Genomic DNA, 15,647 nt, shown 5'->3' with positions numbered 1-15,647 from the left:
CACCATAAGACCAGGGGCAAGAGAAAGCCCTACGACAAGAAGTGAATATATGAGCTGAGGCACCCTGCTGTTGCCACTAAGACTGGCCCTTACCGAATGTACACAGACTGCATGCAGGGAGGCAACAAGAACCGTGCCTTCAGGCTGGACATGGGCAACTTCTTCTGGGGCTCAGAGTGTTGTCTGTGCAAAACAGGGATTATTGATGTTGTCGACAATGCAGCCAACAATGACCTAGTTTGCACCAAAACCCTAGTAAAGAACTGCTTGGTGCTCATTGACAGCACACCCTACCGACAGTGGTACAAGTCCCACTATGCACTGCGCCTGGGCCACAAGAAGGAGGCCAAGCTAACTACTGAGGAGGAAGGTATTTTAAACAAACAAACAAACAAAAAATCAAAGAAAATTCAGAAAAAATAGGATGAAAGGGAAAAGAATGCCCAAATCAGCAATTTTCTAGAGGAGCAGTTCCGGCAGGGCAAGCTTCTTGCATGCTTTGCTTCAAGACCAGGCCAGTGCCTCACCTGTGTGGTTCAGTGGTTAGGGTGCCAGCCTGGGCACTGGTCAAGACACATATCTTATCTGGGTGGGTGATTTCTGGACCCCAGTGAGGTGTGTGTGTGTGAGGCAGCCAATCAGTATGTCTCTCTTATCTTGATGTTTCTCTCTCCTCCTCCTCCTCCCCCTTCCCTTCCCCTCTCTGTAACAAATAAATGGAAAAAAGATCCTCACTCCTTGGGTAAGGATAAAAAAAGCAGACCAGTGTGGCCATCCAGATGGCTATGCGTTGGAGTTCTAGCTGAGGAAAACCAAGGCCCAGAAAGGCAAATAAATTCCCCTCCCTCCTTTCTTAGTTCATGTAATAAAAGTGTTTATTGTTCTCAAAAAAAGGGGGGGGGGTTAGAGGGTAAGGGGCCAGAGGGGCTATATCAGAGGGATGGATAAAGCCAGAGCAGAGAAAGGACCTGGTCAGATAGGACTTTGTGGGCTCCAGGAAAGCCTGCTGGGACCCCTCTTCAGCCCCCAGTCTCTGACTGTGAGCCACTTTTTCCTCCGAACCTCAGTGTCCTCATCTGTAAAATGGGGGCTTGGCAGCCACGCAGCAGGGTACCCAATAGAACAGAGTCGTTTCGGTCCCATATGCAGAGCCAGCTTTTTCTAGGATAGAGGGGGGTGGGGGTGGCTGGCAGGTTCCCTGCGTCCTAGTCCTCCGGGAAGAACAAGGCTTCCTTGTTAGAGTCCTCACGGAAAAAGGGGCAGGCGGCCACAGAGGCACGTGAGTCTGAGTCAGGAGACTGGCCACTGGACAAAGGACAATTTTGAGGCACCGGGGAGGTGGGAAGTGACATATCCAGCATGAGCCGACACTGGATGGGGTGGCAGCTCTTGTGAACACCTGGCCTGCCACTTCCTGTACACCAAGGGCAGAAAACAACAGGTCATCCGATAAACCCAGCCTCCTGGGCGGGGGTGGGGGGGTGTCCCTTACTTGCAGCCCCAAATGATATTAGAAAAGGGAGGTGAAAACTCAAACCAGCAGTAGCAACAATGTTGATGAGAGATCCCCTTCACCCCTCTCTTCAACAGGTATTTGTTGTGCACCTGCCGTGGGCAAGTGATGTTCTGGACCCTCAGGACACAAGGGGTTTGGCTCCTGCCTCTTCCTGTGCATGTGTGTATGTGTGGGTGTGTGTGTTACATGGAAGAAATGGATAATGAACAACAACAACAGCCATTTTGACTCCTCCCTTCCTCTTACACCGGACCATGCCCCTCCTCTGCCCAGAATCCTTCATGGCTCCCACCTCACTTAGGATAAAAGGCCACATGGCCAGAAGCTGAGCGTGGCTTCCAGCCAACAGCCAGCAAGGAGGGGGGCCCCAGTCCTATGACAACATGTAAACAAATCCTGGGACACCCTGAGGGAGCCGAGCGAGGACCCTTCCCCAGTCCAGCCTAGTAAGGCCCAGGGCTGGCCAACACCATCAATGCGGCCTGAGCAGACAACCCAGCTCTGCAGCCCGACAACTGAGATAAATAATATATGTACATGTTGTTTTAAGCCACTGCTTTTGGGGAGATTTGTTATGACGCATAGACAACCAGCCTACCAGTGTCCACATGCACCTCCTAGCAGAGCCCCAAACGTACAATTCCAAAACTGGACTCTGGGTCTTCTCCTAAAACCTGTCCCTCCTGCACCTTCCCCCTCCTGCATCTTCCCCCTCCTCCTTACAGGGCTCCATCCTCCAGGTTCTGAGGCCCAAATCCTGGAGGCGGCCTCAATACATCTGGTTTCCTCAATCTCCACACGGAATCTACCGCACACCTGTCGGCTCCAGTTTAAGAACACACCCAGAACCCACTTGCTTATCACCCCCATCCTCCACCTCCATCTGGGAACCCACCATCCTTCTCCCCCCTCACCTCCAACCTCCCACCCCGGGTCCTCTTAAACTCTCCCCCAACCTCCCCCACTATCCCTCCTGGACCAGCGCAGTCCTCTCTACCGCGGTCTCCCGGCGCCGCCCACGGCCTGTTCTCCCTCGCAGCCACCAGGAGGCGCCCGTGAGCAGCTGAGTCAGATTTGGTCCTCGGACTCCGCAGCCTGTCCTCCCGGCAGTAGCCACCAGAGGATGCGATGAGCACCGAATGGGCAGGTTCCTGCTCTGGCCACGGCCCTCATGGCTCCCACGTCCCTCAGGTAATAGCTCAAGTCCTCCCGCGCCAAAAGGATCCTGTACGACCTGCCCTGTCACCTCCTCGCCCTCACTTCCTCCCTCTCACCCCTTCACTCATTCCGTACCAGCCACCTGCGCCTTCCTGCTGTTCCTCCAACAGGCCAGGCACCGTCCAGCCTCAGGGCCTTTGAGGGGCTGTGTGACCTCTGCTCAGCAAGCCCTTTCTCCAGACGTCCCCGCCCCCCTCACCTCTTTCAGTCTTTTATCCAATGTCACCTTCTTAGCGAGACGTCCCCTGACCACCCATTTCTTTAATTTTTTAAAAAATATTTTTATTGATTTCAGAGAGGAAGGAAGAGGGAGAGAGAGATAGAAACATCAATGATGAGAGAGAAGCATTGATTGGCTGCCCCTGCAAGCCCCACCTGGGATCAAGCCCACAACCCGGGCATGTGCCCTTTACCGGAATCAAACCTGGGACCTTTCAGTTCGCAGGCCGTCGCTCTATCCACTGAGCCAAACCGGCCAGGGCCTGACCACCCATTTCAAACTGAAAACTCCCCACACCTCCAACCCTCCTTGTCCGTGATCTTTTGTCACGGCACTCCTTACCTTCCAAAGTATTCTGAAATTCAGTTATTCGCCACTCGCAACAAAACGGTGAGGAAGGGAGTTTACGTGTTTTGTTCATACCCGTTTCCCCAGCACCTGCCAGTGCCCGGTCATAGTGGGAAGACAGATACATCCTGGCTGAGTTAGTAACTAGGATAAGGCTACAATTTAGGGAGCACCACCTGTATCAATCCTTTAGCATCCTGAGGCTCAGGAGGTGCCGTTCCTCCCTGGATCCTCACACTCTCACTCCCAATCCAGGTTCCTTTAGTCTTTTCCTCAGATTAGCTCTCTTCCGTCACTCAGTCAGACTGAATGAAAAGCATGGCTTGTTTGCCCAGCAGGTGAGGCTCGGTGGTTGAGCGTTGACCCATGAGGCAGGAGGTCACGGTTGATTCCCAGGCAGGGCACATGCTCGGGTTTCCGGGTCCATTCGGGGTCCGTTCCAATAGATGATTCTCTCTCATCACTGATGTTTCTCTCTCTCTCCCCCTTCCTCTCTCTGAAATCAATAATAAAAAACACCACCATGGCTTGTTTACACATTCTTTAAAAGGAGGTCACGGTTTGATTCCCAGTCAGGGCACATGCTCGGGTTTTGGGATCCGTTCCAGTAGGCAGTCAATAGATGATTCTCTCTCATCATTGATGTTTCTCTCTCTGTCCCCCTTCCTCTCTCTGAAATCAATAATAAAAACCCCCACCATGGCTTGTTTGCACATGTGTAACTAAGTGAAATAGCAGCTCATTTGCATGCCATTTCTTTGGCAGCTGGGGAAGAGCCCTGAGCTAAATGTGAGCCACAGAGAGAAGGGGTGCCATCGGGCGCCATCAGTGGGGGACCCGAGGACTGAAGTGGGGCTGGTCTCTGTCTGGTGAGGTGGCCGGGCCCGCAGGTCCTCAAAGCTGCCCTTCACAGGCTCAGGTGGCCATTCCACACTGCCCTTGCTCTTGGTTCCTTCCCGAGTTACAGTGGGGAAACCGAGGCAATGAGGGCCACGCCCCAGCTGAGTCCTGGAAGGCGGTCATAGTTTCCCTTCAGTGGGAAGCTGAGGCAGTTGGGTCTGAGTTCCGGCTGGAACCAGTGTCTCCAGGGATCTGCACTCCATGCTGGCTGATGCAGCCTGGCTGGCTTCGGGGAGCAACCTGCAGAGGGACATTTGTCTTTTCTGTGCCTGGCTGACCTCGGTGGGGGGGTCCCTGGGCTCCTGCACTTCTGGCCAGTGTTGGTCCTTGGGAGGCTCTGACTGGCAGGAGGAGAGAGAGAGTTTGGGGTATTTTTCTGTCGTCTCCCTTCTCAGTGCCTAGTTCTGTCCACAGCTCTGGAGTTTCTGCTGCTTCTGGAAAAAATCAAATGGCCCGTCCAATGTGGGGGGCCCACAGGGGACTGAGGGTGGAGCCAACTGTGGGCTCATTTGCTGGTCAAGGCATCCAGGTGGAGGGAGGACAAGTAGAGAAATCCAGGTGGGGAGGGAGGACAGGTGCAGGCCCTGAGGTGGGAACTGCTTTAGTGGTTCATGGAATAACAAGCCAGCTGACGTGGTGGGAGTGGAGGAGCGAGGATTGAGGGGTGGAGGCGAGGGCAGAGGGGACAAGAGAGCCTTGTGTACAGTGAGGACTTGGCTTTTATTCTTAGGGCCACAGGAATCCACCGTGGCTTTTGGGCACAACCAGAAAGCTGAGCTGGGATTAGAACCTAGAAGAAGCCTTGACTCTCAGCTTTGATTACAGAGTCCCGGGTTCAAGTCCCAGTTCTGCTGATGAGTTACTGAGGGACCTACACATGTTATGTCCACTCTCTGAGCCTGGTCCTCCGTCTGTAACCACAGATGAGGTTCAGTCACAGCGCCTTCCTCAGTGAGATGCTGTGATAATGAAAGATGATGCTCATAGAGAATATGCACGTGGGCTGTGTGCTCACTCCCATGTGTGGGTCTGCAGGGATGTGCCTCTTGTATTCCTGATGTGGTATCCCTTCCTCCTGTTCCTTTGATCAGTCTGGCTAGAGGTTTATAAAGCTTGTTGATTTAAAAAACCCGTTTTTTTTTTTTTTTTTTTTTTTTTTGCGGGGGGAGGGTAGTTAATTCTTTCTACATTTCCTATTTCATGCATTTCTGCTGTTACATTTTTGTTTGCTTTGTGTGTTTTTTTGTTAATCCTCACCTAAGGATATTTTTCCTATTGATTTTTTAAGAGAGAGTGGAAGGGAGGGGGAGAGACAGAGAAACATTGATGTGTGAGACACACATCGATTGGTTGCCTCCCACACAAGCCCCAAGCGGGGGCTGGGGATTGAACCTGCAACCAAGGTATGTGGCCTTGACTGGAATTGAACCTGTGGCTCTTCAGTCCTTGAGCTGACGCTCTAACCACTGAGCAAATTGGCTAGGGCTCTGCTGTTATGTTTTTGATCCCCTTCCTGCCACTTACTCTTCTTTTTCTAACTTCTAAAAAATTGATTTTATAGAGAGAGAAAGCGAGAGAGAGAGAGAGAGAGAGAGAGACCTTGATGTGAGAGAGAAACATTAATCGGTTGCCTCCTGCATGCCCCCACCAGGGATTGAGCCTGCAATCCTGGCATGTGTCCTGACCAGTAATCAAACCTGCTACTCTTTGGTGTATGGGATGACGACACTCCAACGAACTGAGACACATCAGCCAGGGCCTTTTTCAAAATTTTTAAGGTGGAACCTTTGGTCATTGATTTTATTTCTTTTCTAATACAAGCATTTAAGACTTGTTTTATAACCTTTTACATAGACAATAACATTTTTATTAAAAAGTTTAAAATTACAGAATGTATTAAAATTACATTGCAGAGTGAATTGTATGGGATGTGAATTATCCTATATAATGAAAGTCTAACATGCAAATCAACTGAACCACGGAACAACTGGTGTAATGACTGGTCGCTATGATGCACACTGACCACCAGGGGGCAGATGCTCAGCGCAGGAGCTGCCCCTAGCCAGTAGGCCCTAGGCTGGCTAAGGCGGGTGCCAGCAGGGCCCCCCCACCCCATCGCCCCGCTGGTCACCCCACAGATTGGCCCTGATCACTGGCCAGGCCTAGGGACCCTGCCCATGCACAAATTTCATGCACCGGGCCTCTAGTAACTCTATAAAGCTGTTAAAACATTACAGTGTAAAAGGGCCCGACAATACAGCCACAAACAAGGATGCCATGGAAGAGACAGGATTGTATTCTGTTCAGCCAAGTTTTCCTGAGCCCTGTCTTGCAGCCTGACATAGTAGCAGCCTTTGGTGAGTAGGAATGTTACTCTAGATCGGGGGTGGGCAAACTTTTTTGACTCGAGAGCCACAATGGGTTCTTAAACTGGACCGGAGGGCTGGAACAAAAGCATGGATGGAGTGTTTGTGTGAACTAATATAAATTCAAAGTAAACATCATTACATAAAAGGGTACGGTCTTTTTTTTTAAGTTTTATTCATTTCAAAAGGGCCGGATCCGGCCCGCGGGCCGTAGTTTGCCCACGGCTGCTCTAGATTAACTCTAGATTGGGCTGGAGTAATCCTTGTGGGCTCCTGGGAGGCAGTGGCTGTTCTGGAGGACCATGCTGCCTCCTCGCCGTCCTTGCTCCTGCCCCAGAGCCTTTGCACAGCCATTCTGTATCCTCTTCTCTTACCTTCTCCATGCAGTGACCTCTCATCCGACCCTAATAGCACTCGGCAGCTCCCTCATTGCCATCTCGGACTCCTGACCCTGCTCTGTGTTTTAAGACACATTTAACACCTTGTAATATACTATGCTCATCTATGAATTTGTCATTTAAAACATATTTTTATTGATTTCAGAGAGGAAGGGAGAGAGAGAGAGAGATAGAAACATCAATGATGAGAGTGAATCGTTGATTGGCTGCTTCCTGCACGCCCCACCTTTGGGATTGAGCCTGCAACTGTGTTCCCTGACGGGGAATTGAACCGTGACCTCCTGGTCAACCACTGAGCCACGCCGGCTGGGCTATTGTTTATTTTCTCTTTCTCCTTCCAAGAACATCAGCTCCCTGTCTGTCTGTCCTGTTGTGTCCTCACCAACCCAAACAAAACCTAGTACACAGTGGTTGCTCATTAAGCAACTGTTGGAGGAAGGAAGGAAGGAAGGGAGGGAGGAAGGAAGGAAGGAAGGAAGGAAGGAAGGAAGGAAGGAGGTAAGCTTCCTGGCCCAGAGTGGCAGACTTGCTGTATGACCTTGGGCAGTGCCTCAGTTTCCCCAGGTGTAGAAATGGGGCCATGCAGTCTATGACCTCACCAGTCCCTCCCGCTACAAGGCTGTGGGTGTTGTGTTTGTGGCTCCAGCTCCCCCGGGGCCTGCTCTGGCCCCAGCTGCCCAGCTCCACCGTCTCCCAGGGGACCCGCTCTGCTGACACCGGACTCTTTCCTGGACTGTCCAGCCATCTGGCCGACACTCGATCCCAGCCCCACTTCCAGGCCAGCGTCTGCCGACCAGCCCGCTTGGGCCAGGGCCCCAAGACTCCCTGCTGAAGGACAAGGGGCCGTCTGTGCGGTCCCTGGGAGGGTGTGGTGAGGCCAGGGCTCTGCCAACACAGGCAGAAGCCTCGAGGACTGGGGACGGTGCTGGACCCTGCGACCCAGAGCCACCGCGGCTGAGGAGACAGCATCAAGTGTCGGCGCTGCCCAGCCCTGGGCTCCCTGCAGCCCACGCCTGCTCACCATGGGGACCCTCAGCTGCGACCCCACTCCGCGGCAGACCCCAGCGCCCCTGGGTCGGCGGTGCACAGAGTGTCAGATCCCAGAGACCGGCCTGAGGAAGACCTGCAGGATGGCCACCTTGGAGAACGGTACATGCAGGCTGTGGAGGAGGGGGGCCGTGGCGGTGGGACCCCTTCTGGGAGCCCCTGAGGAGACCCTGCCCTTCCCCAAACCTCAGTTTTCTGCCCAGTAGGAGGGTGTAAACATAGTGCTTCCAGGACCCTGCATATGCCCCCACCCACCAAGAACTGAGCATTTTATGGGCCATGTACCCTTCTAGGTGCTGAGGGCACAGCCATGAACCAAACAGCCGAGGGCCCAGGGGGGACGGACCCAGGCAAAGCACTGGGAGGCGTTTGTGGTGTATCAGTCAGTGAGCTGAACGTTCCGACTGTGACGCTCATTGTGGGATCTCGGTTTGGGTCCTGGATCGTGCCTCAGTTTCCCTGTCTGTAACAAAACATCTGGAGTCAGGCTCCATGCTGGGTTTCCTGGCTCTTGCAGCGCTGACGTTCTTGCAGAGGCCGTCGAACATTGCAGCGGGTCTCTCTGTGTCTGGGCCTCAGTTTCCCCACCTGTGACAGCACGTTTCTGAGTCTAGGTCTCTTGCAGCGCTGACGTTCTTGCAGAGGCCGTCGAACGTTGCAGCGGGTCTCTCTGGGTCTGGGCCTCAGTCATCCCATCCCCTGTGCCCTTAGGTGGGAGGAGGCTGTTGGCGCCGGAGCCCTTCCCCTGTGACGCATGTTTGACTCACAATGCTTGTTCGCAGCAGGAGCCCCTGCTCCCCCCACCCCTGCCATGGAGGGTGGCTGGGAGCCTGGGTGGGGGGCACAGGGCTGGGCCCTGAGCTCCCCACCATGTTTCAGGGGACCTAGGCCCAGGCGGTGATCTGGGGGCTTTGGTCACAGGGTCCGGGCCAGGCTTGTACGCCCTGCCATCCACTGTCGGCTACATCAACCACGACTGCACCAGGGTGGCCAGTCCTGCCTACTCCCTCCTCCGGAGGCCCAGCGAGGGTAAGCCAGCGGCGGGCAGAGCGGTGAGGGTGGGAGAAGGGGTTCTGAGAGGCCTCCTGAAACCCCCAAATCCCCCGCCCCCCATCCCTGGCCAGGGAGCATTGTCTCACTGGATAGATCTAGGCCAGCCATGGGCAAACTACGGCCCGCGGGCCGGATCCGGCCCGTTTGAAATGAATAAAACTAAAAAAAAAAAAAGACCATACCCTTTTATGTAATGATGTTTACTTTGAATTTATATTAGTTCACACAAACACTCCATCCATGCTTTTGTTCCGGCCCTCCGGTCCAGTTTAAGAACCCATTGTGGCCCTCGAGTCAAAAAGTTTGCCCACCCCTGATCTAGGCCCTAATGAGTGAGGCAGGAATCCGGGTGGGTTGCTGTGGGGCTTCAGGAAGCTGCTGTGCCTCTCTGGTCCTGCTTCCTTACGGAGGAGGAGAGTGGAAGAATCGTGTGGTGGTTAGGACCTGCATTTGCCCGCTGCATTTGGCACATTTCCTGCCACGTGACTGCTCTGTGCCTCAGGTTCCTCCTCTGTAAACAATGACAATAGACTTCTTGCACACACAGTTGTCAGGATTGAACAAACGTTAGGCGCCTGGAGATGTTTATTCAGTGAGGCTTAAATGCCTTAAGAGTAGCTACAATGCTGGGTATCTGGTCAGCGCGCAGGAGGGAGGCCCCAGAGAGTGAGCGCCCGCTTTGGTTGCTCCATCAACAAGCAGGGGCTCTCCGGGCCTTGCTTACCTCGCAGCGTGTGGTGAGAGTAGAATGAAAATCCTTTGTCAAGCCAGGGGTGGCGAGAGCGAAGGAAGTGGGGCTCACCTAGTCAGCGGGTGACCTGACCTCTGTGACGTCAGGTCACAGGGTCCGGGCCAGGCTTGTACGCCCTGCCATCCACTGTCGGCTGCATCAACCACGGCTGCACCAGGGTGGCCAGTCCTAGTGTAGACTTTTCTCCCGGCCAGAATGTGTGCAGGAACACCAAGTGCAGGGATGCGGGTGGCTCCCAGCTGTCCATTCCATCATTCCTCCAGCAAGACTGTACCCTTCATATCAGGGACCACAAACCCCATCAGCCCGTTTTCTAGAGCTGCTCTGAGGTCCCAGGTAGGCCAGGGTCAGGGCCCAGAAGGGTCCCGTGTGGGGACTTTGATTCACATGGACAGAGGCTTGGTGGGAGGGAGCAGCTGGCAGACACACTTTCAGAATCAGCCAACGTCCCGAACCAAAAGAGAGAGAACTCAAGAAGTGCAAGGGGGCCCGGAAGGCAAGTGAGGGAGTCAGTGTCACCCAGAAGGTTAAAAACTTAGCCTATGACCCTGAGGAACCTGTGTCCCCGACTCTATTTCTAGGACACACCTGGGAAATCAGGGTGGGAGTGGTTAGTGTAGACTTTGCTGAATGTTCAGGGACTTCTTGGAGGTGGAGGCATGGGATCTGGGCTTTGTAGGATGAGTAGGAGTTCACTGGAGGCCCCAGGAGGAGAAGGGGACTCCAGGCAGAGTTTGTAGCAGAGGCAAAAGCCTGGAGGTGGGAAATGAGATGGGTTGGGATGTGCTCATTTATCAAGAACATGCTTCAGGGTGTGCATGGTGCCATTTGTGTGCACACACATGCAAATCAATTAATACTTGTCAAACCTCCTATACACTTATATCTGGTTGTGCTTATAAATAGTAATGACAATCACAGTCATTGGTCCCAATTACTAAGAGCCAGGCTCTGACTTCAGGGTGTGCATGGTGCCATTTGTGTGCACACACACACATGCAAACCAATTAATACTTGTCAAACCGACTATACACTTATATCTGGTTGTGCTTATAAATAGTGATGACGATCACAGTCATTGGTCCCAATTACTAAGTGCCAGGCTCTGGACCACTCCTCCCATGGATGCTGCCACTTGTCAAGCTTCTCATCCTACGACTGAGGAAAAAGAGGCTTTGACAGGCCCAAGGACACAGCTCACAGAGGCCTTGCTGGGATTTAAATGTGACCTAGAGCCCTTCCCTTAAGCTGGTCACGTGCCAGTGAGCCCAGGCATTAAAAGGACCCTCCTCAGAACCTTAGCCAGAGCCTAGTTACTCTCACTTTATGTACAGTTCTAACCAACTCCTGGGCTGGTTTCTCTAGAACTGCTCCCCTAGCTCATGGCAGAGGAGAGGTGGAGGGGTGGACAGCGTTGATCAGGAAGGCACAGGAGTGCTCAAGACAAAGTCAAGCTGAGATCCAGGTTCCCGGTCAGGGCAATCAGACCTCAGGAGGCTGAGGTCTCTGCTCTCCATGGTGGGGCTGTGGGTGTGTGGAGGGTGGAAGGGCCTCAGGGGTAACCAGGGGCACTGAGTGAGGGCAGCGGGGCCATCAGGGATGTACTCAGGACCCTGGACTCCTCCCTCCAGCATCTCCACAGGACTCCAGCCCTGGGCCAGTCTACTTCCTGGACCCAAAAGTCACCCGGTTTGGCCGAAGCTGCGCTCCTGCCTACTCCATGCAGGGCAGGGGCAAATCTCGAGGTGAGTATCTGGCCTGTGCTACCCCAAGAGGACCCTGTCCCTTCAGGGACTCAGTGACTGTCCTGCCTCTGTCTTCTTCTCCCCCTCCCATCCCCAAGTTCTTCGAACTTCAGTGTCTTTGTAATGATGAAATGGAAGACTTCAGAAGAGAGGCTGGGGGCCCTAAGAGAACTTGAATGAGTGAAGTGGGCCAAGGTGATGGTGACCTGGGCATCTGGGGCTCATTCTCGGCATCAGGAGACAACAGGGTGCAGTGGGGACTGTGGCAAATGTGGAAATCCCCTTCACAGGCTGCAAACAGCTTACTGTCACCTAAAGATTTAATCACCTGACTCCAGTCTCCTATCCACCCACCCTTTCATCTTTTCACCTATCACTCATCTACTCATTCACTCAGATTCATCCATCCATCTGCCCAGCTATCTACTCATCAATCTACCCACCCATTCACCTGTTCATATCCAATCCATCTATTGATCCATTTTCCCATCCACTGATCAATCCATCCAGGATCTATCTATCAATCCATCTATCTATATACCCACGGATCCATTCATCTACTCATTCACACTCACCCAACCATTCACCACCCATCCTTGATTCACTCATCCTCCCAAACATATATTAGGCCAACTGCTGGGAGTTGAAGTAGATTTGACAGGTCCTTGCTTTTTTATGAGATCTCAGAATGGTGGAGTTAGACTTAGGTGGGGACCATCCCACTTCAGTGTGGCCATGTCTGGGGAGAAGGGAAGAATCAGGCCAGGGGACCCCTAGAAGGGCTGTGGCAAAGGCAGCCGGGAGGAGGGACTTTGGGGCTCTGGAAGGATAAGAATGGGAAACAGAAGGCTTGCCTGGCAGAGGGTTGAGCTTGGGCAAAGGCCTGGAGGCTTGAAAGAGAACACACTGTGTGGCAAGGTAGGGAAGAGGGAGAAGTAACTCGGGGCTTCTTCAGAAGTGCTGTGAGCTCCGGGATGCATGTGGGCAAGGGGGAGCCATGTAAGGTCTTTGATCAGGTGAGCACTCTGTCCATTGCCAAACCTCCTGCCCCATTCTCGCAGGTCTGGAGGTGACACCCGGCCCTGGGGCCTACAGCCCGGAGAAGGTGGCCCCCGTGCGCCAGCGGACCCCCCCGGCTTTCACCCTGGGCTCCCGCCTGCGTCCACCGCCCCTGGACACCTCAGCCCCCGCCCCCAATGCCTATACTCTGCCGTCTCTCTGGGGTGCCCAGATCTTCATCAAGCCCAGTAGCCCCAGCTACACAGTGGTGGGCCGCACACCTCCTATCCGCCCCCCACAGGACCCCACTGAGATACCAGGCCCAGGCCAGTATGAGAGCTCAGACCCCAATGCCTACCGTCAGCGCCCACCTGCCTTCACCATGCTGGGGCGGCCCCGGGCCCCACATCCCCTGGATGAGACTCCGGGCCCTGGCACCCACAGCCCCGAGCGGGTCACGGTGACCAAAGCCAGAGCCCCGGCATTCACCATGGGCATCCGACACTCCAAACGGGCCACCACCATGGCCCCGGACACACCAGCACCCTTCCGCCTTTGGGGGACAGAATGCAGGCATGCAGGCCAGCACCTGGGCTAAGCCTCACATTCCCTACCCCCTGAAGTGGGGTGTGGGCAGGCCCCCCTGGGCCTGGCTTTGGCTGGGGTGAGATGGCTTAGAGAAGCTGGGGGAGGGGGAGGAACCTCCTTCCTTCCACTTTTCTGAACTGTCTGAGGTCCTTCTAGGCCACCTACGTCCTCTAATCCCTGGGGCCTGTGACCCCGTGGCCCTGTGCAGGGTGAGCCTCCTTCCAGCGCCCCAGTTTCTTCTCTCCTGGTCATGCCAGGCCAAGCAAGGCCAGGCAGAGAAAGAGACACCCTGGCTCTCCCCAGTGGCTGGCTGGAGACGGAGCTTCCTGTGTCCTAGAACTTGGTGTCCACGCTGCTAGGACCTGGGTCCCCAACACAGCTCAGGTTTCTGCCAAAATTGGGATCTAAACTGTTTCTCATGGAAGCACAGCTTCCTGCCCTGATCCCAGCCCAAAATCAGGCTGGAAGTAGTCCTGATGCCCTCCCCTCCCCACCCCACCCTCTAGCTGTTTGCCAATAAATCTCTGTGGCATCAAGAGCTGTCAGCAGCGCACACGCACCCAAGTTCATTTAACCCAGGGTCTATTTACATCACAGAAGATCTGAAACACTGCTCTCAGCATCCAGACCCCCAGCTCTGCAGCACCTTGGAGTCTGGATGGGACCAGAGGAGGGATCCAGAGCTGGGGGAAGCCCAGAGGTGGAGGCAGAGCTTGGAGTGGGGGGGATCCAGGTAGGCTTCTTGGAAGAGGGGACGTTGAAGCTGGGTTTTGAAGGATACATAGGAGTTTGGTATATTCTACAACGTGCCAGATGTTGATAAAGATCATTGAAGCTTCCCAGCAACTCAGGAGTTAGGTGATGTTTACTGAGAGGAAATGGTGCTTCAGAGATTGGATACTTGTCTAAGGGCACACTATAAGCTTAGTGTTTGTCTGATGCCAGGATTTGAATTCTGGCCATTGGGCTCTGTTCCTGCTGTTCTTTCCTAGGGACCGAAAGGAAACATATGGATGATGTCATGTGACCAAGCCCTCTGTGTGATGACACCAGAGCCTAGGCCTTAAAAGCTCCGACCCAGAAAGACCCTAACTCAGGAACTTGGGAGGAACAAACTGCCATTGCATTTTCCTGGAGGAGATGGCCCCAGGGACAGCACCACAGGGAGACCCCAGAGGGGACCTAGGGTGGGTGTTAGCTCTCTCCTAACTCTGTCCCCTTCCCCAGCCTGGGGGTGCCAAAGTTGAACACACACCCCTTGGACGCACACCAAAACCCCTACATACACAGGGACACACACTAGGACCCTACACACCCACACTGAAATGCACATGGACCCCCTAACCATATACCTGGGCGGGGGGGGGCCCAGAACCCCTCTGCGTGTTCACATCTGCACACAATATACACACAAGCGGACCCTCACGCAGTCCACATGCATGTAAACCACAATAGAGACACACAGCACACACAAGTCCAGATAGAGGCTCCCAACCCGGACAAGCCTTACCCCTCTACACAGACCCGAAGGCCACGCCCTCTGCACTCATTCACCCCAGACCCACGGACATGGACTCACAATGGCGACTACAGTGTGACACTCGGGCAGCATCACCGCCTCCCCGCCCCCACTCCCCACCGGTTATGGGCCAATCACAGCCATGCTGGGCCCCCATCCCCCATCGTGGCTGCTGGGCTGTGATCTCATCTCTCTGATGTATCGATCCTGCCCCTCCTTCCTCACCTGCCCGCCCGCCCGGCCCCCTCCTTTTGTTTCCCAGCAGTCCGCCCTGCTGGGGTGGGGCCGGAGCGGGAGGAGGATCCGCAGAGGCTGTCTGAGCAGCTGGGTCCTGGGGTGACCGTGACAACCCTTGAGGCCTGGGTGGGGTCTAGTTGGCTGGGGCCGGAGAGGCCGGCGGCCTGGGAGGCTGAGGCCCAAGGGCTCAGTGGGGTTGTTGCCCGATAGGGCTCCCCAGAAATGCGGGAGCCTATGGCCCTCTAGCGCGCGCTCCTGGCTTACAGCCTGAGAAACAGGCTCAGCGAAAGGCTGCAGAGTGGACCCGAAGCTTCACTCTGAGCCTCCCCCTCTGCAGACCCAGCCAACCCAACCTGGCACGGCGCTCCGAGTCCGTCTCCGCACGGCCTCCAGGCAGACCCCTTCCCTCCTGGGTCTCGGTTTGCCTATTGGAGTACCTTCCGGCTGGAGCAGTGAAAATGGAGGGGGCTGACCTTGGGGTTGGGGCTCTCTTCTCTCACCGCGCCTCCGCTCCTCTCCAGGCCTCAGTTTCCCCATCAGTCAAAAAGGGAAGAAGGGAAGTGATTTCGAAGTCTCTCCCACTTCTGTCCTAGGAACTTGGTCTACGGGTGGGGGGCAAAGTAGGGGACCCACGCCCGGGTCCTGGGTTGGAAACATCTCCCTCCCTGACAGCCAGATCGAAGTTAGCGCCTTCCACTCGGCGGGCCTCAGTTTCCCCACCCAGCCGCCCCGCCAGCCCCCG

The 15,647-nt window shown here is 54.6% G+C and overlaps 1 protein-coding gene and 1 pseudogene across 2 annotated transcripts; both read left to right on the top strand.

Moving 5' to 3' along the window:
- LOC102252106 overlaps positions 1-7,798 on the top strand; it is an 8,087-nt pseudogene extending 289 nt beyond the window's left edge.
- Positions 7,532-13,988, top strand: ODF3L2 (outer dense fiber of sperm tails 3-like 2). 2 transcript variants are annotated; one of them, XM_005866724.2, is made up of 4 exons: positions 7,532-8,115; positions 8,935-9,042; positions 11,449-11,562; positions 12,624-13,988. In XM_005866724.2, exons 1-4 carry the CDS (start codon positions 7,989-7,991, stop codon positions 13,157-13,159), a joined length of 885 nt encoding a protein of 294 aa, XP_005866786.1. In that variant the 5' UTR covers positions 7,532-7,988; the 3' UTR covers positions 13,160-13,988. The 2 variants fall into 2 exon arrangements, with proteins under 2 accessions (XP_005866786.1, XP_014395573.1); XM_014540087.1 differs by having other exon boundaries at positions 8,893-9,042.
- Positions 13,989-15,647: the final 1,659 nt, after the last annotated feature.

Source organism: Myotis brandtii, unplaced genomic scaffold, assembly GCF_000412655.1.
Source record: "Myotis brandtii unplaced genomic scaffold, ASM41265v1 scaffold236, whole genome shotgun sequence".
Taxonomy (NCBI): Eukaryota; Metazoa; Chordata; class Mammalia; order Chiroptera; family Vespertilionidae; genus Myotis; species Myotis brandtii.
This window is presented reverse-complemented; position numbering and strand designations above follow the sequence as displayed.

Coding starts and splice junctions, on each gene's coding strand:
- ODF3L2 (XM_014540087.1), top strand. CDS start 7,989: ATGGGGACCCTCAGCTGCGACCCCACTCCGCGGCAGACCCCAGCGCCC. Junction 8,116..8,892: donor GATGGCCACCTTGGAGAACG/GTACATGCAGGC, acceptor ACCATGTTTCAG/GGGACCTAGGCCCAGGCGGT. Junction 11,563..12,623: donor GGGCAGGGGCAAATCTCGAG/GTGAGTATCTGG, acceptor CCATTCTCGCAG/GTCTGGAGGTGACACCCGGC.